We start from the raw sequence: 27,979 nt of genomic DNA on the forward strand, positions 1-27,979 counted from the left end.
TTCAGATTTCCATCTTCTGCAGTATTTTGCTTTTGATTTAGTGCTTATCAGTGATTCAGCTTGTTGAAGGCTTCAGTGTTGATTTTGCTACGTTGAGAGTTTACTTGGAGAAGAGCTCCAAGGAAGAAGGAAGGGTGCAAGTTAGTATGGGTGAAGGGTGGGAATTCAAGCAGTCTCGAGGATTGTGAGTGAGGGATCAGGGGTTACCAGGTTGGTGGTTGCAACAAAGAAAATGTTTACATAGGATTTATATAATGTAAAAATCCTAACATAAAAACATTACTTAAAATTTGTGACAAGAAGTGAGAGTAATGTCCACAGGAAGTGTGCCATACATAAGGTTTTTATATGACGCACGCACGCACGCACGCACACACACTCAGACTGATGGATACCTGGGAGTGATCTCATTGGAAGTCTGAGGTGTGACAGTAAAGTTCATGTCATTTGCAACATTATTTGCATCCGCTAATGAGATAACAGTCTAAAAATCAATCCCACGGTATCCATTTCTTTTTAATAATGTACATATACTGCAGAGTTCATTGATTTTGTTCCATTTTAAGTGCTTTATGTTTTAATGTTTTCCTGGGAGCAAGAGTCATTTTAAACAGGGTCACTGATTAGTGATCAGGAGTTCAATATTTCCCCTTCCAACTGATGGACGCTGAGGCCAATTGTGATGTTCCCTTGCAAAACATTACGCTCTTTGCTTAGCTATTTAGACATTTAAATACATAGAAGTCATGACACAGAAACAGGCCATTTGGCCCAACCAGTCAATGTCGATGTTTACCCTCTGTGCAAGCAAATAGTTCGAATCACATTTTCTTGTCCTGTTCCCATATTCCTTCAGCCACTTTTCCTTCATCCACCTATTCAACTGAATCTTGAATTTTAACATAGTTTCTGCATCAACCACTAACCCTGGAAATAAATTCCACAATCCTACAACACTCTATATAAAGAAGTTTCTCCCGCTTTCTGTTCTAAATCTCTTGCATTTAATCTTTTATCTATGGCCTCTCATTCTTGGCCCCTCAAATGCTGGAAACAGTCTGCTTCTTTCCACACTGTCGCATCCTTTCATAATTTTAAATACCTGTGTCTTACTACCCCATAATCTTAATCTGCGTTGTTCTAATGAAAAAAGACCCAATTTTACAGGACATTTTTTGTATGTGTATTTCCTTATACCAGGCAGCACCCCAGTGAATCTGTGTTGTACCCTTTCGAAAGCCTCAACATCATTCTGAAAGTGTGGAGCCCAACACTGTATACAGTACTCTGAGTCTTATTAAGGTTTCATATGGGCTCATCATTATCTCTTGGATTTTATATTCTATATGTTGAAGTCCATTTGTTTTTTTTAGCCTTATTAACCTGAGATGATGCCTTTATTGTTAAATAGATTATCTGGTATTGTATTTAATTGCTGTTTGTCGAACCTTGCATGCAAATTGGCTGCCGCGTTACCCTACATTACAACAGTGACGACATATCAAAAGTCCTTCATTAGCTGTAAAGCGCTTTGGGATGACCTGAGGTTGTGAAATGCACTATATAAATGCAAGTCCTTTCCTTTCCTTATGACCTGTGAATTTGTACTCCCAAATCTCTCTGCTGTTCCACAGCACCAAGCCTACTTCCATTCAGGGTATAATTACTGCTGTTATTTTTTACCAAAAAGTATGACCTCATACTTACTGACATTGAATTCCATCTGCCACTTTTTAACCCATTCCTCCATCGAATCAATACCCGTTTGCAGTTTCATTTTGTCTTTAACTAGACCTCATATTTTGGTATTATTTGCAAATTTTGACACAACTCCCTCTAGGTCCATATCCAAATCATTGATTATACACAGTGAACAGACGTGGTCCCAGAACTGAACCCTGTGGGGCACCACGAACCACTTTCAACTGCTCTGAAAAACTGCCTTTAACTTCTATTCTCTATTTTCCTTCTACTCTTTGTTTTCTCCCTTCGAACCAACTTTTAACTGTTTGCTATCCTTCCCCTAATCCCATACCCCTTCATATTTTCTAGTAATCTGCCATATAGTACCTTGTCAAAGCCTTTCCTAAAGTCCATATACATTACATCCACTGCATTTCCACCATTTACCATGTCTGTTACCTCCTTCAAAGAATTCTATGAGGTTTGTCAAAATGATCGTCCCTTTTGAAATCCACGCTGGCTACTTCTAACTATTTTCTCTTCATCTAAATACATGGTAATTTCATCCTAAATACCGTCAAATTTTCCTTGCCACAGATGTTAAGCTCACTGGCCTGTAATTACTTGGAATAGCTCTGTCTCCACTTTTAAAAATGGGTGCTTTATTGGCCACTCTCCAGTCATCTGGCACATATCCACACTCAAAAGAGCTCTGAAATTTACTCCTTCACCTCTGCCAGATGTGTTGCGTTGGACCCTAGTACTTTGCCTTCCTTTAGCTTAAATAAAATCTAAAATTTTCTTGTTATCTATCATAATATCGCTCATCTCAATATCAGTGGAAATGAAAATCGGGCGGTTTCTGTATGGGTGGCTGAGCGGCAACACCACCTTTATGACCAGTTGGAAAATCTGTTGTATTGGCAGCAGACTCACAACGTTTCCTTTAGTACTTGTAGGTTATAGTAGGACTGTGGATGGTAGGATAACTCATAAATGTCCTAGTTTATTTCCATTTGGATCAGTCTTCACAACAACTGTGTCTGAGACTGTTGTTGAATTCTGCAGAGATTATAGAGGCATGGGGCATAATGACTATAATTTAATAAAATGTAATGTTTTGGGCAGTTGGTACTCTTAAAGGAATAGCTTAGGGAGATTAGTCAGTGGTGGGAAGCAAAAGGTAATAGTTGATGGGTGTTTTTGTGACTGGAAGGCTGGTATCAGTGGGCTTCCACAGGGCTTAGTGATAGGTCCCTTGCTTTTTGTGGTATATATCAATGATTTGGACTTAAATGTAGGGGGCATGATTAAGAAGTTTGCAGATAATACAGAAATTGGCCGTATGGTTGATAGTGAGGAAGAAAGCTGTAGACTGCAGGAAGATATCAATGGACTGGTCAGGTGGGCAGAAACGTGGCAAATGGAATTCAATCCGGAGAAGTGTGAGGTAATGCATTTGGGGAGGGCAAACAAGGCAAGGGCATACACAGTAAATGGTAGGATACTGAGAGGTGTAGAGGAACAGAGGGACCTTGAAGTGCGTGTCCACAGATCCCTGAAGGTAACAGGACAGGTCGATAAGGTGGTTAAGAAGGCATACGGGATACTTTCCTTTATTAGCCGAGGCACAGAATATAAGAGCAGGGAGGTTATGCTAGAACTGTATGAAACACTAGGCCACAGCTTGAGTCCTGCATACAGTTCTGGTCACCACATTACAGGAAGGATGTGATTGCACTAGCGAGGGTACAGAGGAGATTTATGAGGATGTTGCCAGGGCTGGAGAATTTTAGCTATGAAGAAAGATTGGATAGGCTGGAGTTGTTTTCTTTGGAACAGAGGAGGCTGAGGGGAGATGTTATTGAGGTTGATCAAATTATGAGGGGCCTAGATAGAGTGGATGGAAAGGACCTATTTCCCCTTGCAGAGAGGTCAGTAACCGGGGGCCACAGATTTAAAGTAATTGGTGGAAAGATTAGAGGGGAGTTGAGAACTTTTCTCACCCAGAGGGTGGTAGGGGTCTGGAACTCACTGCGTGGTCGAGGCAGAAACCCTCATCGCATTTAAAAAGTACTTGGTTATGCACTTGAAGTGCTGTAACCTGCTGGAAAGTGGGATTAGGCTGGATAGCTCTTTTATCGGCTGGCACAGACACAATGGGCCAAATGGCCGCCTTCTGTGCCGTAAATTTCTATGATTCGGGTTATGAATGGAGATGGTTTGATTCATAGAAACCATCTGACCCCCAGGAATAAATTTCCAGAGTGTACAGGATATGATTTTTTTTGATGACCAAGGGCAATAACTCCCAAGTGACTTAGCCGTACGCTGTAGTGAAGGGTTACCAACTACAGTGATTTAGTTTTTGTGGGGGATGGGTGTGGGGGGGAGGAGAGAAGAAGATTTTATTTCCATTTTTGCTCGGTTTTCTAACAATTTTTTTGTTTTGGGCTGGGGCTTACAGTCCCGTTTCAAAAGAATGCCTTTATCTTTGATTCAAAGTGCATTCCTTGGAGACATAAGAACATAAGAAATAGGAGCAGGAGTAGGCCAATCGGCCCCTTGAGCCTGCTCCACCATTCAATAAAATCATGGCTGATCTGATCCTAACCTCAAATCTAAATTCATGTCCAATTTCCTGCCCGCTCCCCGTAACTCCTAATTCCCTTTACATCTCGGAAACTGTCTATTTCTGTTTTAAATTTATTTAATGATGTAGCTTCCACAGCTTCCTGGGGCAGCAAATTCCACAGACCTACTACCCTCTGAGTGAAGAAGTTTCTCCTCATCTCAATTTTGAAAGAGCAGCCCCTCATTCTAAGATTATGCCCCCTCGTTCTAGTTTCACCCATCCTTGGGAACATCCTTACCGCATCCACCCGATCAAGCCCCTTCACAATCTTATATGTTTCAATAAGATCGCCTCTCATTCTTCTGAACTCCAATGAGTAGAGTCCCAATCTACTCAACCTCTCCTCATATGTCCGCCCCCTTATCCCCAGGATTAACCGAGTGAACCTTCTTTGTACTGCCTCGAGAGCAAGTATGTCTTTTCTTAAGTATGGACACCAAAACTGTATGCAGTATTCCAGGTGCGGTCTCACCAATACCTTATATAACTGCAGCAATACCTCCCTGTTTTTATATTCTATCCCCCTAGCAATAACAGCCAACATTCCGTTGGCCTTCTTGATCACCTGCGCACTAACTTTTTGATTTTCTTGCACTAGGTCCCCCAGATCCCTTTGTACTGCAGTACTTTCCAGTTTCTCGCCATTAAGATAACTTGCTCTCTGATTTTTCCTGCCAAAGTGCATAACCTCACATTTTCCAATATTGTATTGCATCTGCCAAATCTCCGCCCACTCATCCAGCCTGTCTATATCCCCCTGTAGGTTTTTTATGTCCTCCTCACTCTCTACTTTCCCTCCCAACTTTGTATCATCTGCAAACTTTGATATGTTACACTCGGTCCCCTCCTCCAAATCGTTAATATAGATTGTAAAGAGTTGGGGACCCAGCACGGACCCCTGCGGAACACCACTGGCTACTGGTTGCCAGTCCGAGAATGAACCATTTATCCCAACTCTCTGCTTCCTGTTAGATAACCAATCCTCCACCCATGCCAGAATATTACCCCCAATCCAGTGATTCTTTATCTTGAGCAATAATCTTTTATGTGGCACCTTGTCGAATGCCTTCTGGAAGTCGAAATACACTACCTTTGACAAATAACAATATACAGCTGTGTGAGTAACACTGTAAATACATAATTGTATGTTCTTGCAAATGTACAAAGGTCATGGTACCATGAATGACCCAATATACACCTACAAAATTCAAACATAAAATGATGGCAATCAACATCTGAAAGTGATAGGTTTGGCTAATGTTTTGGCTATAACCCGTTGTCAAAAATAATGATGAATTGGTTATGATGAAGGGCCCAATCTGAAATGTTAAACATTTTTCTCCTTCAGACATTGAGTGCGCTGCTGTGCAATTCAGCATTTTCTATTTATATTTTAGATTTTCTAGTAGTTGAAGTTTTCTTTTTTTCTATAACTACAAAATTATTTTTAATAAAACTTGCACTTATAAAGTGCTTTTTGTGTCCTTGGTTTGACAGCCGATGAATTAAGGTTTTGATTTTTTTTAATGCAGTGAAAAATAATGTACTAATTTTCAGAGTAGTATAATAAAATCAGTGCTGGGTTGCAATGGAAAATGAAAACAGTTTTGAAGAATTTACTTACATATGTTTGCAACGAAATGTGTTCTAAATAAGAACATAGGAATATAAGAACAGGAGGAGGCCATTCAGCCCCTCGAGCCTTCTCCACCATTTGATAAGATCATGGCTGATCTGTGATCTAACTCCATATACCTGCCTTTGGCCCGAATAGATTATGATTTCCGTGTTTCTTTTAATCTGAATAGATGGCATATGTTTGTATTTCTAACCATTCAGGAAATGATGATTGCATTGAAGAATAAATCATTGTTTGACATATTCTTTTCACAATTCAAAATGAAGCAAAATATTTAAAAGAAACCATTTCAGATATTTTTCTATTTCTCTCATTTCCAGCTTTGATTTAACAGTGCTTTTAAGTGGGACAGACTGCTTCTGTGCCAATGAAACTGAAATATTCCGGACTTTAAGTAACAACAACTCTACTATCCTCAGCAACGATACTTTGCTGAATACCAGCCAGTCCAAAAATGGCAACCTTACTGCAAGAGGTAACATCTCCTCAAGCACAGGATGTATGAGCAGGTAAGATAGTTCACATAAAATAAGACTTCCTGAGGTCTATTATTCCTATCATTTCTGGGTCCAGGTCATTGATGTCAGCAGTGTAATCCATGCAGACAACAGATACAAAATCAGCTTCTCAGTTCTATTGCCCACTTACACCTGGTAAAGTTTTACTTTCTTTTAAGATGGTATAATGGAAGGCATTCAGTGCTTCATTATCATGGCAGGAAAACTGGGGGCGACAACTGTAACAAATGCAATGATGCTGGTCATTGACTGGTAAATCAACACTTTGTTTTTTCTTGTCTTATATCTTCTATAATACTGAGCTCCCATTTGTAAAAAATATTCTAATTTGTGTTGCACTGGAATTAAAGAGGAAGGAAAGTGCAGCAGTAATGCTGGCTTTGTGAGCAATGCCCACATCCTCAAAATGAATTCTTCAAAAAAAAAGTACTTTCCCATGACTTTAGATGAGGATCTTCATTTTGTATTAAATGGGAACTCGTACACAAATCAATTATTTTTGCACTGGTTTTTCATATCAGCCTCCAATCCTTTTCCCAATATTAATCTGCTATTCCTCCAATAGGCATGGCCTAAATGGTGGAAGACTTTTACTATTGCTTTAATAAATTGGAATCAAGGAAATCTAAAGTAAAAAGTGTGGAAATTTTGTTGAACCTTCATAAAACACTGTTTCAGCCACAACTGGAGTCTTGTGTCCAATTCTGGGCTCCACACTTTAGGAAGCATGTGAAGGCCTTAGAGAGGGTGCAGAAAAGATTTACTCTAATGGTTCAAGGGATGAGGGACTTCAGTTATGTGGAGAGACTGGAGAAGCTGGGGTTGTTCTCCTTCCAGCAGTGAAAGTTAAGAGGAGATTTGATAGAAGTGTTCAAAGTCATGAAAGGTTTAGATGACGTACATAAAGAAAAACTGTTCCCATTGGCAGAAAGGTTGTGAACAAGAGGACACAGATTTAAAGTGATTGGCAAAAGAAGCAAAGGCGACATGAGGGAAAACTTTTTTACGCAGCGAGGGATTATGATCTGGAATGCGCTGCCTGAAAGGGAGGTAGAAGCAGATTCAGTTGTGGCTTTCAAAAAGGAATTGGATAAATTCTTGAAGGGAAAAAATTTGTCATGCTACAGGGAATAAGCGGGGGAATGGGACTAACTGGAATGCTTTTACAAACAGCTGGCACGCACTCAATGGGCCAAATGGCCTCCTTCTGTGCCAATCTATGAGTCTATGAGATGTACATTTAGCTTAATTAAGTCTCCTCCTGAGGGATATACATGTGAAATATTAAATTATTAAACTTTAAGATGCTGAACGACCAGCTGTATATTTCTGTTTTATTTCATATTTACAACATTTGTGGCTTTTTTTTATTTATTCAAACTCCGTCAGCATTTCTCCATGATGATTAAGATAGATTCTGACTCCGGATCGAACTAAGAGTCCACATTCAAAATGTGAATCTGTCCTTTCTCTTTACAGATGCCGGCTGGCCTACTGTGTGTTTTTGTTTTTATTTACAATTTTCAGCATTTGCAGTTTCTTTTGGTTTGTTCCTGTAGGCACTTTGTACTGGACAAACCTGTGGCCCTATCTGCGGCAGTTCTACCTGCACAGATAAAATTAAACAATAAAAGGAGATCAGTGGTTAAGATCTAGATTATCGTGACAATTCAGTAGAGCTGCAGATACAGGCAACACTTTCCATTCAAGTCTTCCATTGCATGCCAGTGAGGCAGTTGTCAGTTTTTAAAAACAAATTCTGTTTTGTGACTGTCCTAGTGAAAGGAATAATTTCTGGAGGACAGCTGGCCCGTGTATTACATACATTATTCTTAATGGCATTTATTTTATCCATGTATACACCACATATTTTATATAAATTTTAACCACTATTCAATGAGTAAATAATAGCAATCCTTCAAGTGCATTATAACCTCTTTTTCTTGAGAATGCTGGCCGAGGTTTGCTCAATGTGTTGTGAAAAAGCTTGCTCCCAGTCTGTGATGATACAAACAGTCGTGGTAACCTTTTATTTTCAGATGTAAACAATTTTACAACACCAAGTTATAGTCCAACAATTTTATTTTAAAATCCACAAGCTTTCAGAGGCTTCCTCCTTCCTCAGGTGAATGTGGAACTGAAATCCTCGAACCTATCGCATTTATAAATCACAGAACAATGCCTGGTGATTACAGAGAGTCTTTTCAACTGCCCGTTGCCAAGGCAACCAAAGTGTTCAGACAGATAGGTGTTACCTACAGGCCCACCGAATATACAAACGGCCAGAACTAAAAAAACAGATGATGTGGAGATGCCAATTAAAAAAACAGAGCGAGAGAGGTAGAAACATAGAAACATCCGGAAGGAAAAGACAGCAATTGACCCGTTATATTAAAAACAGATAACATTTGTTCGCTGGTGGGGTAACGTGTAGCGTGACATGAACCCAAGATCCCGGTTGAGGCCGTCCTCATGGGTGCGGAACTTGGCTATCAATTTCTGCTCGACGATTTTGCGTTGTCGAGTGTCTCGAAGGCCGCCTTGGAGTACGCTTACCCGAAGGTCGGTGGCTGAATGTCCTTGACTGCTGAAGTGTTCCCCGACTGGGAGGGAACCCTCCTGTCTGGCGATTGTTGCGCGGTGTCCGTTCATCCGTTGTCGCAGCGTTTGCATGGTCTCGCCAATGTACCATGCTCTGGGGCATCGTTTCCTGCAACGTATGAGGTAGACAACGTTGGCCGAGTCACAGGAGTATGAGCCATGCACCTGGTGGGTGGTGTCCTCTCGTGTGATGGTGGTATCTGTGTCGATGATCTGGCATGTCTTGCAGAGGTTACCGTGGCAGGGTTGTGTGGTGTCGTGGACGCTTTTATTTTCAGCATTATTTAATGTGCCTTTCGAGGTAAGAGATGTCTGCGCTAGGAACGTGTTTCTATTTTTCATGCACAACACTAGTATCAAACTCTCTCAGGTCGGGGAAAATGGGTAAACTCCTCACTCTGCTCCAATAATGTGCTTCCCAACCACAATCTCAGAAAAGCATGATCTACTACATCAGTGCATTTTTTCAACTTCTCCCAACAGCAATCTTGTGGCTTCTCTCAGTGAAATTGACAAGTTGTGTTCAATTTGAGGCAATTTTTTGTGGGCCTGGGCCCATTTTGCATTAGGTTAAAGCTAGCCAAGCATTTTACAAGACGGTATAAAGAAGAACCTCTCTCCATCCATGTTTTTAGTCATTTTCATTATCTTAAAAACTTTGATCCTGTCCTGCCTTCATCTTTTTCCCCAATGAGAATAGATTTTGATTCCTGTGCTTCGTTTGTTTCTGAATACAATCTTTCTTTTGTTGACAGATGCTTTGGATTTGTCTGCTTGTTATATGGAGATGGTGAAAGTAAAATGGCTGTGTATCAAACAGCTGGACCATACATAAGGAACCTTAGTCTCACACTTATTGCAGACCAAGTACAGACCAGGAAACCATTCATGCTGGAAGTATGTGGGTATTTGGCTAGTCCTATAGAGAATGCCATCGGTAAGAAGAAAGATCCTTTCATTAAATTAGGTTATTGGTATTTAAAGGAATTTCAGTAATTAACAATGAATAGAAATAGATGTAAGAAAATTAAAAATTGATTTAGCTGGAAAATAAATGCAAATATCTGGGTTTTGAGAATTTGATGTCCAAATTAGAAAAACCCAGTACATTCAAATAAATGTAATTACACATCAATCATTTTTTAAGAGAAGAAATTGTAAGGAGATTCAGGTAATGTGTAGTGCCAGTCTTAGAGTTGCCGGCCCACCTGGATTGATATCCCAGTCACAACTGCGAGCAACCGGGGAAAAAAATAGGCAAGTAAATTTGATAGGCAGTGCCAGTGCACCAACCGAGAAGAGGCAGAACATTAACATTAACGGGTGCGTGCAGAGACCAACGGGCATGGGACAGGGCAGGATTTCGCTAGCGGATTAGGCTGTGCTGGACCCTGCCCATGGGTTTCTGGGTTCAGGCTATTTGCATGAGATTGTAGAGTGCTGGACAGGACTTCCATCCTGGCATTGGAGCTTGATGAATTTGTTGTGCTGTTGCAAACCGTAAAGGCCAGTAGCAGCTTGAAGGAAGAACATTAATCTCCATTGTGGCTGCATAAATTGTATGTGGAGGTGCAAAAAATGGCCAGCAGCAGAAAAATTTAGAATACAACAAAACAGACTGAGAAAATTAAGAGGTCAGAAGGAAGACAAAATGTGGGGTCAGAGGAAATTAAGAAAAAATAATGAGGGAGATTTAATGAAATGAGATTGATGAAATTAAAGATTAAAAAGATTAAATTTAAGAGATTTATTTTAAATTCACTTAATTAAATTTTTCTTTGCTCATTCAGAAGAATGCAACCCTTACAGATGCACAAACCCCATCACCTTGTCCTCAGCGAGCTCCACTGATTTCCTGTGCCCCAAAAAATTGACTTTAAGATACTTGCACTTCCTTTGAAATTCCCCCATGACCTTGCCCCACACGACCTTAGCAACCTTATTCATCCCGTCATCCCTGTGTGCATGTTCCACTCCTCTGACACTGGCTGACTCCCCATTCTTTGCTCCACCATCGGCAGTTCCTCCTTAAGTCAGTGAGCCCATGTTTTGGAACTCTCTCCCTCAACATCTTTGCCTGCACCTCCCTTTCCACTTTCAAAAGCTTCCCAAAGACCTTTCTGTTCTACCACACTTTATTCCTTCCCCAAACAAAATGAGGATAATGGTGAATAATTTTTTTAAAAATTTAAACCGTTCAGAATGGGTGAATATTCTAGATTACTGAAGTTGTGTGTTTACTTATAGTAGTCCTATGTATGATCAAAAACAGATGGTGTTGCACTGCATTCCTCATGCAGGTGACTTTGTTTCAGGTACAGGAACTCTCAACGCAGCTGACATATCTTATGTGCTTGTGAAAATTCATTGGGACAGTACAGATCATAGCATCCTGAATGCCACTGTCATCTCCAATGGATTTTTTTCTTCATCTCCGATCTGGATCTACACTGAGCCTGGAAGCTATTTGATAAGTAAGTTCTAGAGGTGTACTGTGGCTAGCCATTGTTAACTTGTTACCAAATCAAATATAGTCGGTAGCATTGATAGAAATCCTTAATATTTCTGATGTTTGTGAAGTATTGGCTCAGTTTCAAATACCAAACACCAAAGAATCTTCAGGAGTATTCACAATTAGATTTAGTGAAATTTAAATGATATATTTTGCATTTTATCCAGATATTTATACTGTTGTACTGGTCATTTAAGACAGCATTTTAAAAAATTTGTTCTCCGTATGTAGGTGATGCTGATATGGCCACACTTCCTGTCCCTCTCTAATTGCCCTGAGAAGGTGGTGTTGGGCCTTCTCCTTGAACCACAAGCAGCATGTGGATTAACAGCTTCGGAATTCAAAAAGTAGCTTCAGTGTTCCCACGGAAATTATCAACTCAGTATTGGGCCTCATATTGACATGAAACCATTTTATGTTATAATATTTTGGGGCAAGCTAGATATAGATGGAGAACAAATTCATTTATGTCTAAACTGCAAACAGATCTTTGAGGATAATTATAGCTCCATAATTAGTAAACAGGAAGCTTTTTGAATTGTTCAACCTGTAATTTTGAAAGGATCTTTGTGACTTAAAGTGATTAAGTAATTATATCACTTAATATATTAAGTGATCAATATATTTCAGATTTTTCTTCAGAGTTTTTCAAAAATAGACCAGTGATTTGATTTTGGCACTCCTTTATGAACTATATTATATTTTAAAGAGGAAGTGTTGACCTTTTTGGTGGTAGGCTTCGTTCCTGATTAGCCAGCTGTAGTCTGCTCTGAAACAGCAGCTTAAACTCCATTTTAATCACATCGTAGGTAAGTACTCCAGCAAAATGCGACACCTGCTGTAGTGTGAATTTTACCAATGCAGTTAATAATAATCTTTTCAGTTAAATATTAACATTTGGTGCTGATGTCTTTCTGTTCCCGTCATTGTGAAAATCATTGTTTGGTAAGACCCTTAAGAAGCAATTAAATATTCCAATCCCATTGGGGAAAGAGACCATTCCTGTCTTTTTGTCTTGGAAACAAAACTGTGGTCTTGACTACACTGTCACGGTAAATGCTTCCAAGTGAATTTTTGTATGAGGTATTCATAAAAGCACTTCTGATGTCAAAAAAAACTTATTGGGGCACATAAGGGGACAATATGTTATTTAGTATGGCAGAAAATTTATAATCATGTCTCTGAATGGAGTACTGTCTGAACTACCAGCACTGAGTCAACAAGTTTTATTTAGACGCCTTGACCTTTGCATGCCATTGGTGACTGATAAATGTTGATCATTAATAATTGGTAGTTTTTGCTTTTAATTCCTCAGCTGTGCTTGCAGACAATCAAATCTCTAGGGAGGAGAAAAACATCAGTGTTGAGGTTCTGGACCCTGCACCGACTGCTCTTGAAGTGAAGCTTGTACAAATGACTGAGCAGATCCCATCCTGTATTCCATTTGATGTTGATGAAACAAGTCCCCTAGAGAAAGTTTTCCTCGGAATTGATTATAGCTTTGAGGCCTTTGTTGCCATGGGGATTGACTTGAAATTCTTTTGGTACTTCAGTGATGACAACAGCACACATTCCTCACACAGCCTACAGAACTGCAGCGAATATCAGCAACTGGACTGTCTTTTGGATACAATGGTAAGTTATGCTTAAAGTAGAAATTAGCCGAACGACCCAGAGGTCATGAATTGAAATCCTACTAGGGCAAGTTCTGAAATTGAATTCAATAAATCTCGTAATTTGTGGGCTAGCATCAGAAAAAATGCCCATAAGTCTGCCAGATTGTCATAAAAACCCAACCAGTTTGCTTATATCCTTCAGGGAAGGGAACCTGCCACTTTTACCTGGTCTGACCTGCACGTGACACTAATCCATACTTAATGGCTTCCAAAGTGGCCGAGCAAACCATTCAGTTGTATGAATAAGCACTCACAAAGGCCAACTTCTCAGAGCAACTCGGGATGGGTAATAAATGTGGCTTTGCCAGCATTATCTAAGTCTCAAGAACATACAAAAACCGCTGTTTATAGATTTGTGAATAGTTTCTATGGTTGTTTTTATATAACAGTTTTGAAGGTGTAAAGTTAGACATTCTTGTATGTAACAATGTAGTTCAGTCCTAGCCAGCTTGTTCTTTGTTGTTTTAAGATGGTTAATATAATAACGAATGCACTGAATGTTTTTGCCTTCTGTGCATTCTTCCACTGACTAAAAATACCAATTGATCTGGCACAACAAGACCAACTTTTGCAAACCCTATGGGCAACATTTCATCATTTACCAAATGCAGTATTAACATTGGGGATAGGCTGAAACCATTTTAAGTTGATGATGTGGAATACAGTGTTCAGTTCTGGTCACTGTGCCATGAAAAAGATGTACTGGCTTTGGAAAGGGCAGAAAAGTTGATCGTAAATGTAAGGGGGAGGCATGAGCCAAGAGGAAAGATTTAATAAAGTCAAGCTGTGCAATTTAGAAAGAAGGTGATTAAGGAATGACCTCACTGAGGTACAGTATAAAAAATACTAAGTAGTATACATAAACCCAGAAAAATACTTCAAAGTACTCTCGGAAAGTGGAACCAAGGCACATAAATTGGAATTTGTGAAAAATAAATTTGAAGTGTTGTAAGGAATAACGTCTTAATACAAAGTGTTAAATGTTAATCTATGTCAGTGTTGTCCAATATGTTAGCCACATGTGGCTAATTGGGAATTCAGATGTGGACAATTGCTTTCTGATTAGTAAATAAAAGGTGAATAATAGACACTGCCATTGGGCATATGATCTCAGTACTCATATTTGCACAGCATATGCATGCACTTCAAACATTTTTAAATGGTGATGGATGTTTGTTAAGTGAATATCCGTATGTGAAGCACATTTATCTGTGTTGTGTGAGTGTATGCAAGGCATTTTCTACTCAAATTAGTGCATGTGGCTAAAACGGTGTCACCATAGCCATGACTGCGCAATTTCTATTGGACAACATTGATCTTCGTGACGGTGTAGTAGGACTAAAAGCAGTAGGATCATTCAAATGCAGTTGCACGTAGGGAGATGAAAGTTAATGTACTAGAATATGAGCTTCAGTGGCTTCATGGCTTTTCTCAAGCTTTTAGCCTACTTTTATGCATTTCCGCTCTGCACCAGATATCAGCTTGGGCTTAATGTCACTGGTCACTCGCAAATCTGAATCTTGCATTCCCTATGAACTGGAGAGGACCTTTAGTACCCAATCTATAGTATAGATAATGTGACCTGGGAGCCAAAAAATAAGTCCCCCTGTGTATACTGGAAACTGTGATCTTGTACATGTTGTTATGTGTGTTCTGATATCTTTTGGAAGACCGACTGATAAACACTCGAGTAATAGGAGAACACTTGTGAACCAATGAGCAGGTTTTATTACGTGAAGTATATGAATAAACAGAATACAGTTTTTGATGCGATTATACGATATTTTATCACTGCTTGTACCATCGAAATAATAAAAATATGCACTTCTGCTCTTGGATACGGCTCTAATATACTTTATAAGTCAGCAATCTCTGAAGTGACTGGCACTAACCTGAGAAAGTAATATTTACATCTCTCACTATGACTGTTCCAAGTGAACAAAACTGCATTTTGCCCAAAGAGGGAAGGAGGGGAAGAAAGAGAGGGACAGTCAGTCAAAAGCTTGACTTCGACCCCTCTCTCCTGTCTGTGTCAAGGATTAGGTTGCTGTGTTGCTAATCATAGCTAGCATCTTGATTGAGAATGCCCTACCTCCAGTGTAAGAGCCATGGCAACTATATTGGTAGTTTAGCTAAGCCTCCTGCTTGGACATTTATGAATAAAAATTATTTCAACATTTAAGATGCAAACATCTCTAGTGTGTCTTGGTCGACTCCCCATTGTCTCAAACTGATCTGGTATGTAAGAATACAGTTCTTAGGTGGCTAATTCAACTGATATTTCAACCAATTTTCCGAAGCAACATCCCAGATAGCATGTGTCTCTCTGGGAGTTGACTGTTTGTGAACTGAATCAAACTTAGTAGCAACAGCATGATATGAATTAATTTTTTTTTGTATTCGTTCATGGGATATGGGCATCGCTGGCGAGGCCGGCATTTATTGCCCATCCCTAATTGCCCTTGAGAAGGTGGAGGTGAGCCGCCTTCTTGAACCGCTGCAGTCCATGTGGTGAAGGTTCTCCCACACTGCTGTTAGGAAGGGAGTTCCAGGATTTTGACCCAGCGATGATGAAGGAACGGCGATGTATTTCCAAGTCGGGATGGTGTGTGACTCTGAGGGGAACGTGCAAGTGGTGTTGTTCCCATGTGCCTGCTGCTCTTGTTCTTCCAGGTGGTAGAGGTTGCGGGTTTGGGAGGTGCTGTTGAAGAAGCCTTGGCGAGTTGCTGCAGTATATCCTGTGGATGATACACACTGCAGCCACAGTGCGCCGGTGGTGAAGGGAGTGAATGTTTAGGGTGATGGATGGGGTGCCAATCAAGCGGGCTGCTTTGTCCTGGATGGTGTCGAGCTTCTTGTGTGTCGTTGGAGGTGCACTCATCCAGGCAAGTGGAGAGTATTCCATCACACTCCTGACTTGTGCCTTGTAGATGGTGGAAAGGCTTTGGGGAGTCAGGGGGTGAGTCACTCGCCGCGGAATACCCATCCTCTGACCTGCTCTTGTAGCCACAGTATTTATATGGCTGGTCCAATTAAGTTTCTGGTCAATGGTGACCCCCAGGATGTTGATGGTGGGGGATTCGGCGATGGTAATGCCGTTGAATGTCAAGGGGAGGTGGTTAGACGCTCTCTTGTTGGAGATGGTCATTGCCTGGCACTTGTCTAGCCCGAATGTTACTTGCCACTTATGAGCCCAAGCCCGGATGTTGTCCAGGTCTTGCTGCACGCGGTCATGGACTGCTTCGTTATTTGCGGGGTTGCGAATGGAACTGAACACTGTGCAATCATCAGTGAACATCCCCATTTCTGACCTTATGATGGAGGGAAGGTCATTGATGAAGCAGCTGAACATGGTTGGGCCTAGGACACTGCCCTGAGGAACTCCTGCAGCAATGCGCTGGAGCTGAGATGATTGGCCTCCAACAACCACTACCATCTTCCTTTGTGTTCGGTATGACTCCAGCCACTGGAGAGTTTTCTCCCGATTCCCACTGACTTCAATTTTACTGGGGCTCCTTGGTGCCACACTCGGTCAAATGCTTCCTTCATGTCAAGGGCAGTCACTCTCACCTCACCTCTGGAATTCAGCTCTTTTGTCCATCCATACATATCCTAAAACTCCCCCAATTGTAGGATCCACTTGCTTTGTGAATTATTCCACGGTTTTTGCTTTGAGTAGGGCAGAGAGGGAGAAGAATTTCTGTGTTCAGGAGAACTTTCTTGACCAGTATGTTTCCAGCCCAATGAGGAAGGAGGCATTGCTGGATCTGGTTCTGGGGAATGAGGTAGGTCAAGTGGAGCAAAGGTTATAGGGGAACATTTAGGGAACAGTGATAATAGTATCTTAAGGTTAAGATTAGCTGTGGAAAAGGACAAGGAGCAATCTAGAGTAAAAATACTGAATTGAAGGAGGACCAATTTCATTGGGTTGAGAACGGCTCTGGCCCGGGTAAATTGGAATCAAAGATTGGCGAGCAAAACTGTGATCGAACAATAGGCGGCCTTTAAAGAGAAGATGGTTTGGGTACAGCCTAGTACATTCCCATGAGGGGGAAAGGTAGTGCAACCAAAGTCAGAGCTCCCAAGATGACAAAGGAGATAGAGAGTAAGATGAAGCAGAAAAAGGAGGCATATAACAGATGTCAGGTTGATAATACAAATGGGAACCAGGCTGAATATAGAAAATACAGAGGAGAAGTGAAAAGGGAAATAAGAGGGGCAAAGAGAGAGTATGAGAATAGACTGGCAACTAACATAAAAGGAAATCCAAAAGTCTTCTATAGGCATATAAATAGTAAAAGGGTAGTAAGAGGATGAGTATGGCCGATTAGGGACCAAAAAGGTGACCTATGAACGAGGCAGAGGGCATGGCTGAGGTTCTCAATGAGTACTTTGCATCAGTCTTTGCCAAGGAAGAAGATGCTGCCAAAGTCACAGTAAAATTGGAGGTAGTTGAAATACTGAATGGGTTAAAAATTGATAAAAAGGAGGGACTAAAAAGGCTAACTGTACTTGAAGTAGATAGCCACCAGGTCCAGATGGGATGCATCCTCGGTTGCTGAGGGAAGTAAGGATGGAAATTGCAGAAGTACTGGCCATAATCTTCCAATCCTCCTTCGATACAGGGGTGGTGCCAGAGGACTGGAGAATTGCAAATGTTTCACCCTTGTTCAAAAAAGGGTGGAAGGATAAACCTGGCAACTACAAGCCAGTCAGCTTAACCTCGGTGTTAGGGGAACTTTTAGAAACAATAATCCGGGACAAAATTAACAGTCACTTGGACAAGTGTGGATTAATTAAGGAAAGCCAGCATAGATTTGTTAAAGGCAAATCATGTTTAACTAACTTGATTGAATTTTTTGATGAGGTGACAGAGAGGGTTGATGAGGGCAATGCGGTTGATGTGTATATGGACTTTCAAAATGCATTTGATAAAGTGCCACATAATAAGTTTGCCAGCAAAATTGAAGCCCATTGAATAAAAGGGGCAGTGGCAGAATGGATACGAAACTGGCTAAATGACTGGAAACAGAGAGTAGTGGTGACCGGTTGTTTTTCGGACTGGAGGAAAGTATACAGTCGTGTTCCCAAGGGGTCAGTAGTAGGACCACTGCTTTTCTTGATATATATTAATGACTTGGACTTGGGTGTATAGGGCACAATTTCCAAATGTGCATATGACACAAAACTTGGAAGTGTAGTGAACAGCAAGGAGGATAGTGATAGACTGCAAGAGGATATCAATAGGCTGGTGGAATTGGCGGACACGTGGCAGATGAAATTTAACACAGAGAAGTGTGAAGTGATACATTTTGGCAGTAAGAACGAGGAGAAGGCAATATAAACTAAATGGTACAATTCTAAAGGGGGTGCAGGAACCAGAGAGACCTGGGGGTATGTGTGCACAAATCGCTAAAGGTGTCAGGGCGGATTGAGAAAGTGGTTAAAAAAGCATATGGGATTCTGGGCTTTATAAATGGAGGCATAGTGTACAAAAGTGAGGAAGTTATGATGACCCTTTTTAAAACACTGGTTCGGCCACAACTGAAGTATTGTGTCCAATTCTGGGCACTACACTTTAGGAAGGATGTGAAGGCCTTAGAGAGGGTGCAGAAAAGATTTATGAGAATGGTTCCAAGGATTTCAGTTATGTGGATCGACTGGAGAAGCTGTGGTTGTTCTCCTTAGAGCAGAGAAGGTTGAGAAGAGATTTGATAGAGGTGTTCAAAATCATGAGGGGTTCCTATTGGCAGAAGGGTCAAGAACCAGAGGACACAGATTGAAGGTAATTGGCAAAAGAATCAAAGGTGACATGAGGAAAAACTTTTTTATGCAGCGAGTGGTTGTGATCTGAAATGCACTGCCGGATAGGGCTACGGGGAAAGGTTGGGGGGGGAGTGGGACTAGCTGGATTGCCCTTGCAGAGAGCTGGCATGGGCTCAACGGGCCGAATGGCCTCCTGTGCTGCAAGCATTCTATGATTTTAAGATCCTACTCTTGTGTGAGGAAGAACGTCCTGATATCAGTCTTAAATTTGCCTTTTGCTCGGTTGAACCTGTGTGTCGTTGTCCAACTCACGTGATTTATTTCAATTTTCCGGATTTATTTTTTTTCCACTCTGTTAACTATCTTGTTATAGCTCCATAAGATCATTTCTCAGATGCTTCCTTTCAAGGAAAAAAGCCCAGATATTTACTATCTTTCCTCATAACTCAGAACTTTGACATGTGGCTGTTCCCTGCACTGCCTCTAATGCTTGCACATCTTCGTCACATCTCAGTGACCATAATGAAATGCTATCACAAGATTACACTGATTCTGTTTGTAAAAGTTAGCATATTTGAGGTACTGAATGGTACAGTGGGTTAGAATACAGTCTACTCCTAATATTTTAAAATTGTTTATTGAACTAAAAAAGTTTGAATTATCCATGAATTTGAATGAAGCAACACATAAATAACAGCAAAATGAAATTTAGTGCCATCCTTTGAGACATTACAACTGACTGGGTCTCATCTTTGTGTTCCACATGGGTGGATGCTTAATATCCCATGGCACTTACTGAATAAAAGCAGGCAGTTTCTCCTGGTACTCTGCCCAATAATCCTCCCTCAACCAACACCACGTTAAAAAAATGTTAACTGACCGTTCATCGTGTCAAATTTCACTGGTGCTGAACATCTGCTGTGTTTGCCGACATAGCAATAGTTACTGTACTTCAAAGGCTATTTATTATGTGAGGCACTTTGAGACATTTTCATGTAACAGGCACTATATAAAGACAAGTATATTATCACACCTTGTTTGGTCCAGCTCTTACATATAGGTAGACTTCATATTTACTGAAATTTAAAAACTTGAATCAAGGCAGAGGAGAATAATCATTTACTTCATTGCACAGAGTATTCACTGCTACCCGATGATAAGTAACATATACTTGAAGCACATTTTCTGCTCCCTTCCCCTCTGTCTGGAGAGATTGATCCCTCAGTGTTACTCTTCCACCACCCGTACTTCCAGCTGTCCTTCCCTTGGTATTTCCCCATGCAACCACAGGGGATGCAACAGCTGTCCATTTACCTCCTTATGTACCGTTGTCCAGGGCCCCAAGCACTCCTTCCATTTGAGACAGCAATTCACGTGTTCTTCCGGCAAGCTTGTATACTGTTGTTGTGCGCACAGCGTGGTCTCCTCTACATTAGGGAGTCCAAATGCTGCTAAGATGATTGCTTCATCAAACACCTCCATTCTGTCTGCAAGTGTGATTCTAACTTCTATGTGGCTTGCTACTTTAATCCTCTCCTCCATTCCTATTCTGACCTCTCCTCCTTTAGTCTCCTGCACTGTTTCAATGAAGCTCAACACAAGTTTCAGGAGTAGTGTCTTATGTTTCTCCTGGGCACCCTGCAACTCTTTGGTCTGAACACTGACTTTAATAACTTCATAACTTCATAGAATCATACAAAGTTATGGCACAGAAGGAGGCTATTCAGCCCATCGTATCCATGCCGGCCGTAAAAGAGCTTAATCCCACTTTCTAGCACTTGGTCTGTAGCACTTCAAGTGCACATCCAAGTACTTTTTAAATAAGTTGAGGGTTTCTGCCTCTACCCCCTTTTCAGGCAGTGAGTTCCAGACCCCCACCACCCTCTGGCTGAAAAAATTTCTCCTCAGCCCCTGTCTAATCCTTCTACCAATTACTTTAAATCTATGCCCCCTGCTCACTGACCCCTCTGCTGAGGGAAATAGGTCCTCCCTATCCACTTTATCTAGTCGCATCATAATTTTATATACCTCAACTAAATCTCCCCTCAGTCTCCTTTGTTTCAAAGAAAATAACCCCAGCCAATCCAACCTTTTCTTCTAGCGAAAATTCTCTAGCCCTGGCAACATCCTCGTAAATCTCCTCTGTACGCTCTCTCGTGCAATCACATCTTTCCTGTAATGTGGTGACCAGAACTGTACGCAGTACTCAAGCTGTGGCCGAACCAATGTTTTATACAGTTCTAGCATAACCTCCCTTCTCTAATATTCTATGCCTCGGCTAATAAAGGAAAGTATCCCGTGTGCATTTTTAACCATCTTATCGACCTGTCCTGTTACCTTCAGGGATCTGTGGACACGCACTCCAAGGCCCCCTTGTTCCTCTACACCTCTCAGTATCCTCCCATTTATTGTTTATTCCCTTGCCTTGTTTGCCCTCCCCAAATGCATTACCTCACACTTCTCCGGATTGAATTCCATTTGTCACTTTTCTGCCCACCTGATCAGTCCATTGATATCTTCCTGCAGTCTACAGCTTTCCTTCTCTCTATCAACCACGCGACCAATTTTTGTATCATCTGCAAACTTCTTGATCAAACCCCCCACATTCAAGTCCAAATCAGTAATATATACCACAAAAGCAGACCTCTGCTTTACAGCAGACAGGATTTGTGATTTGGGGTAAGTCTATCAAGAATAGGGAGGCTGATTGACAAATGAAACTCCCTCTCTGTAATTGCCATCTTTGTTGGTCCCATTAATTTTGCTCATCCTCATCCCCTCCCCTTCCTATCTATTTTTTCCAACCTTACTAACCTTGCTTGTTTACCTGAATTTACGTTCCATCGACCTGTAACATTGGGGGGAAATTTTAATCCACAGGATAAGTGGGTGGGCGGGGTGGGGGGGAGGTGTTAATTTCTTAAAAATGTGAAGCCTGACCCCAACCTGCCACGATCGTGCCCACTTCTGGTTTAACTGGGGTGGATTGGGAGTCGGGCAAGTAGCCTGCTCTCAACAGGCGGGTCAGTAATTTATATATGTTAATGATGCTGCGTGCCTCAGATTTTCGCAGCCATTTATTTTTAATGGCTGCAGGCCGCGATTCCCAGGGCTCTGGAAACCTGGAAGCTAAATGGAGGTGAGAAAGGCCTGATCCAGCAGGTAAGTAGTTTTCTTGCACTGCTTGTGGGCCAGGAGGAGAAGGAGTGGTTCACCCCAAGCAATCCTGACGCGATCGGCCACCCTCCCCACGATCCAATGACCACCCACCCCCAAACCCCCGCGATCTCTTCCTCCCTCCTCTCTAGTCCCCGGCTGTGGCCTTGTACCGTAGGCCTTCCCGCCTGATGGACAGAAAGCCTCTCAATCTGGCCGACTGTTGGCTGGAAAACTGGAGGAAAAAAAATCAAATGATGTCCTGCCGTTAAATTCGGCATTTCCCATACTCTTGGGTTTCCCGGCTGCCACAAATCGCCCCCGTTCCCTCCCCGTAAATATCGAGGCCGTTAACTCTGTTTCTCTCTCCATGTATGCTGCCTGACCTGCTGAGTGTTTTGCAACATTTTCTGTTTTCATTTCCGTTTTCGAACATTGGAGTTTTTTTTTCTTTTTAATAAAATACAACATCTCCTTTGTAAATTAATGTCAGTCAACACAACAAAGGGTACAAACTGCATGCTGCATTGGTTGTTCTTTTAAAACAAACTATGTAACATATTAGACCAAAATGCTAAGCAGCAAAAGTAATTCCTATACTGCATCCTATTGCTGAAGTATAAGAAATAGAGGCTCAGTAATTGTGCCCCAATTGGTTCCTTTGCATGGCAACAGTGGCATTGCTCTCCCTATTAGTGTGCCAATTGAACTTTGCCACTTTGGCCAAATTTGCATTTGTCTAGTGCTAGCATTTCATAGTTAGCCACAGGAGAGTAGGTTACTTCCAAGAACAACTTAAAAAAAAAAATTTCTGATGAGACAAATACGCGTTAAATCATCCCCTTCCCCACCACCCCACCCCCCCCCGCCCCCCGTCACCCTGAGACATTAGAAAAAGGCTGCTTCATTATCCAATGCATTGCTTCTTGTTTGTACTAAACTACCACTATTTGCATAATGTAAGACTGCCGCAGGCTAATAGATGTAAGTCTCCTGCTCCAGAAAGCAGGAATAGTGAGAATTTTGCGGTGAGTGTTGCCTTTGGCTTTTCCACAGTTTTAGTTTTTCATCTGTGGAAATCCAGAAACCTCTGAGGCTTCAGAGTGGGGATCCACAATTGGTAGGGTAAGAATCAATTATCATAATATTATGTCTTTTTAATAGGTGAATTTCTTATTCGTATTCAATGGTCTCCAGAGGAAATCAATTAAATGAAAATTGGGCAAGTTCGATAAAGGACGGGTGATCCGCTTTGCTATGTTCCTTCCAAGTGGCAAAATTGAAAATTACCCCCAAGGAATGTTAGCACAAGAAATGTTCTAGGACCCGGTGTCAGTATCAAGATTAGGTACAGCACAGTCAGCTGCAGGGTAAAGCTTATCTTCTCCAGTCAATATTGTGTCTGAGCCACAGCCTTGGAAGTGCATAATTGCAGTGTGGTGACATTACTGTTTTGGAAACCAGCCATCTTGTGTATTTATCTCTAAGTGAAATTGCCAGTTTTGTGCAGCAGGATGTCAGCTAATAGTACCCAAATTCACTTCACGCAGAACTCTTACAGCTAGCAGTAAGAAGAGACCTCAGGAATATTGCACCATGAAATACTGGGATGCAGGTCTGCAAAAATAACTGTTCACACAGTGAGCTCCAGATTTCAAGTTTGCTAAATGAAGCGAAAAACTGAAGGGCCATTTTTTTCCAATTAAATACTAATGTTTTAATGGAATCCTTTAACTTGCTGTATGAAGCTGGGATAAGGTGTTTTCACAGAAGGAGGCCATTTGGCCCATCACACACATGCTGGCTCTTTGAAAGAGCTATCCCACTCCCCTACTCTTTCCTCATTGCCCTGCAAATTTTTCTTTTTCAAGTATACATCCATTTCCCTTTTGAAATTTACGATTGAATCTGCCTCCTCCACCCTTTCAGGCAGTGAATTCCAGATCATGCAAGTATTCCCTTTCCTTATTTTGCTGGACAGCAAGAACAAAAGAGGGAACACCACTGAATTTCATCTTAGACAACATCCCAAAACCCGACAGGCCATCATTAAATGTCTGGAGGCATGTGGAGCAGCAGTTCTGTTGAGGGCCACAAGCAAAGGTGAAGTGGGCTGCAAGTGGCCTCTGGATCATGTTAAGAGCAACACTGTTTTCGGGCGAAATCTCTGCTGTTTGCATTTTGCAGGTTTAATTGCAGTGCAGTTATTGCAGAAGAAATAGGAGTGAGCAAAAGGTCATATGGCAGCAAAGTATAAGTGAAACCTTCCTGTAAAGTATCAGTGAAACCTTCCTGAACCCAAGCCAGCAGAGATCTGCATGTTTAGACCAAGTTCTTCAGAAATACTGAATAGGCTGATATGGTAAACCGCACAAGAGGTATTGCAGTGAGGTGCTTTTCACGTATGCGAGAGGCTTGACATTAGAAAACATTAGTTCAGATAGTGAATTCCTTCTATGAGCACGTGTTTCTCCCTCATTGCACTAGGACAGAATGTTCAGTCTTATGTCAGATTAGTTCAAACTATCAACGTTAAGGTCTGTTAATCTCTGGCCTCTGTGCTTAGCTAATAAAACCTGTCAAGTTAATACTCACATTTAGCTAGAAAATCAAATAATAACAACCATTGGAGGGTTAATTTTCCAAGAATTGAACCAAGGGTCCTAAAATTATCTGCAGATCAATAATAATGATTCCTAAATTGAATGTGGTAGTTGGTAATAAGTTTATTAATGTGGCTTTATTTTTGAATACAGAATCATACATTTCAGCATGAAGGGGTCTACCAAGTGACTGTCAATGTGTCAAATATATATGACTGGATCCAGAAAACGATCTATGTGGTAAGCATTTCTAAAAGCCGTATGTATGTATGTATGTGTACATGTGTGTATCTGTATATGTATATATGTATGTGTATAGAGAGGTATATAGGTATAGATATATATATATATCTGTAATAAATATATATATATATATATATATATATATATATATTACAGATTTTAGTTAGCATAGTAGTTGGTGTGTGAAATTTTCATACCAGGTCCACTTGAAGTGTGAAACACACCCAAGCAGTGCAATTAGGATCTTGTTCTTCCAAGTTTGAGTTATGTCTGGAGAAAGCATTTCGAATTATGTCGCACTGGAGGGAGGTTCTGGTGGTCACAGGTCTGACACTGATGATGATGATGTGAGTAATTTGAGATAATGGGATTAAGAGTGTCACAAAAGAAGTATATTGCAAAATATTAATGGTATTGGCTTTAGTGCATTTTCCTCCTTCAGTATTTTGGTACCAATACAATAACAACAATAACTTGCATTTATATAACACCTTTAATATAGTAAAGCATCCCAACGTGCTTCACAGGTGCGTTATCAAACAAAATTTGACACCGGAGGAGAGAGAGGTGGTGAGGTTTTGGGAGGTAATTCCAGAACTAAGGGCCGAGGCAGCTGAAGGCACGGCCGCCAGTGATGGAGTGATTAAAATCGGAGGAGCGCAGAGACCTCAGAGGGTTGTAGGACTGGCGGAGATTACAGAGATAGGGAGGGATGAGGTCATCGAGGGATTTGATAACAAGGATGAGAATTTTAAAATCGTGGCATTGCTGGACACGGAGCCAATGTAGGTCAGCAAGCACAGGGGTGATGGGTGAACTGAGCATGGTGCGAGTTAGTATATGGGCAGCAGAGTACATGAAATAAGACTTGCAACAATATAGCTATTATATTTCTGGAACAATTTCTGAGGAAAATTTTATTTTAAAACTGTTATTTTCATTTGTTCTGAAGTAGTCTCAGAAATTGAAGTCCTTAACATTAAAAATTTGCTGCACTGCCTTAATCCAACTTTTTATGAAATGGACTGAAAATTTAGTTTCTTCTTTGAAAGTAGTTCAACTAAGACAATAACATATTCCTTTCTCAAGTAGCCAAGAATTTAACTATCTGCTCTAAAAATGATCAAAACACTCAAGTGAGTCAGATCTGCTCAGAGTTATCAAATTCAGAAATGAATTTCAGTTATGTTATTCCACCAGTTGACAATCCCCACTCTTCGGCCTCATCTTTATCCCGCAGCAAGGGCTCGATATTGCCAGGGCTGCGGGTTCGCGGCGGGGGGGGGCGATTGGGCGCGTGGGTAACGTGCCCAGTGAAATCAGTCTGCCCCGCGCGCGATCGCAGCCGAATTGGATCCACTTACCTGGTCTTCCGGGTTCCCCACTGCTGATCTGCGCGCCGGGCAGACTGCGCGTGCGCAGTAAGCTCTGTCAGCTGGAGGAGATCTATTTAAAGGGGCAGTCCTCCACTGACTGATGCTGCAACAAATAGGAAAAAATACAGCATGGAGCAGCCCAGGGGGAAGGCTGCTCCCAGGTTTAATGATGCCTCACTCCAGGTATCATTAGATGGGGTGAGGAGGAGGGGGAGGACGGAGATCTTCCCCCCCGGCGGTCGGGAGGAAGCGGCCTGCCTCTGCCACCAGGAAGGCCTGGCTCGAGGTGGCAGAGGAGGTCACCTGCACCACCAACATATCGCGCACCTGCATACAGTGCAGGAGGCGCTGCAATGACCTAAGTTGGTCAGCCAAAGTGAGTACACTTACTCATTCCCCTGCACTCCGTCTGCCATATCACTGCCCCCACCCCACATCTCCTCCTGCACTGCCAACACTACTCTGTCACATCACCCCTCACACCCAATCAAACCTCATCCTCATCTGACCTGCACTTACTCACCTCGCCAGTACTCATCCCGCCACTACCACTCAACCCAATCCTCATACAATCTCATGGCTCTATCTCATACTCACCCTCTCATGCATCTCTTTCACAGTCAGCCTCACTCAACCTGCCACTACCTGTGCTGCAGCCACAGGGCATGCATCACATATGTGCAGTAGGAAGTGTAAGGCAAAAGTGTTGTGAGCATGAAGGGGATGCACAAGGGTGTTTGAGGGTTTGTCATGGTTTTTACTTATATTTAATTTCTGATCAACTCACATCACATATTTTATTGGCACCACTACTGCCACGTCTTTGCGAATCTTGTCTGGTTTGTGAATAATGCCCTTTCCTGAGGATCACAATGAAGACCCACAACTGATGCCACCCATTGTGTCACTGCAGAGTGGGTGTAGGTGTATTTGCAGGGCTCTTTTGTGCAGACGACTGAGAGACGTCGGCGATGTCCCCGGTGGCACCCTGGAAGGATGCGGAGGAGAAGTTGTTGAGGGCAGTGGTGACTTTGACAGCGACAGGTAAGAAGATGGTGCTCGGGCCAGCCGGGAGCAGCTCGGCATGAAGGAGGCTGCAGATGTCCACAACTACATGTCGAGTGACTCGGAGCTTCCGTATGCACTGCTGCTCAGAGAGGTCCAGGAAGCTGAGCCTCGGTCTGTGGACCCTGTGGCGAGGGTAGTGCCCCCTGCGACGCATCTCTCTCTGCGGTTGCCCTCCTGCTGTACAGGTGGATGTGTCACAGCACTGTGTTGTGGAGCTCCACGTGTCAGAGGTGGACGGCTTGGCCGGCGAGGCTGGTGATGCTGTTCGCCCTCCGAGGAGGTCATGACTGCAGCTACGGCAGCCCCCATCCGGAAGATGTACATCTGAGGGGGTCCGCAAGGTAGGTACATATCTCTGGACCCCGGGGTAGGTGTGCAGGTTGGTGACTTTGACCGTCAGGAGGAGGGTGGTGGAGGCCAAACTTTGTCCCAAGTGACAGAGTGGTCTCCTGCAATGAGTGAGGGTCTCTTTTCCCCCCCCCCCCCCCCCCCGCCACTTGTCA

At 42.0% G+C, this 27,979-nt stretch overlaps 1 protein-coding gene across 5 annotated transcripts in view; it reads left to right on the forward strand.

Annotated features, from left to right (window-relative positions):
• LOC137341938 (polycystin-1-like protein 1) overlaps positions 1 to 27,979 on the forward strand; it is a 288,830-nt gene that overhangs the window by 51,496 nt on the left and 209,355 nt on the right. For all 5 annotated transcript variants that reach the window (XR_010967170.1, XM_068005486.1, XM_068005476.1 and 2 more), the window contains exons 3-7: positions 6,278 to 6,466; positions 9,832 to 10,013; positions 11,392 to 11,550; positions 12,904 to 13,223; positions 24,943 to 25,029. Coding sequence is in view for 4 of the 5 variants with exons in the window: in XM_068005486.1 (XP_067861587.1) it covers positions 6,278 to 6,466; positions 9,832 to 10,013; positions 11,392 to 11,550; positions 12,904 to 13,223; positions 24,943 to 25,029 (937 nt within the window). In the remaining variant the exon portion in view is untranslated. The remainder of the gene's footprint in view (positions 1 to 6,277; positions 6,467 to 9,831; positions 10,014 to 11,391; positions 11,551 to 12,903; positions 13,224 to 24,942; positions 25,030 to 27,979) is intronic.

This window comes from Heptranchias perlo, chromosome 2 (genome assembly GCF_035084215.1).
Source record: "Heptranchias perlo isolate sHepPer1 chromosome 2, sHepPer1.hap1, whole genome shotgun sequence".
NCBI lineage: Eukaryota > Metazoa > Chordata > Chondrichthyes > Hexanchiformes > Hexanchidae > Heptranchias > Heptranchias perlo.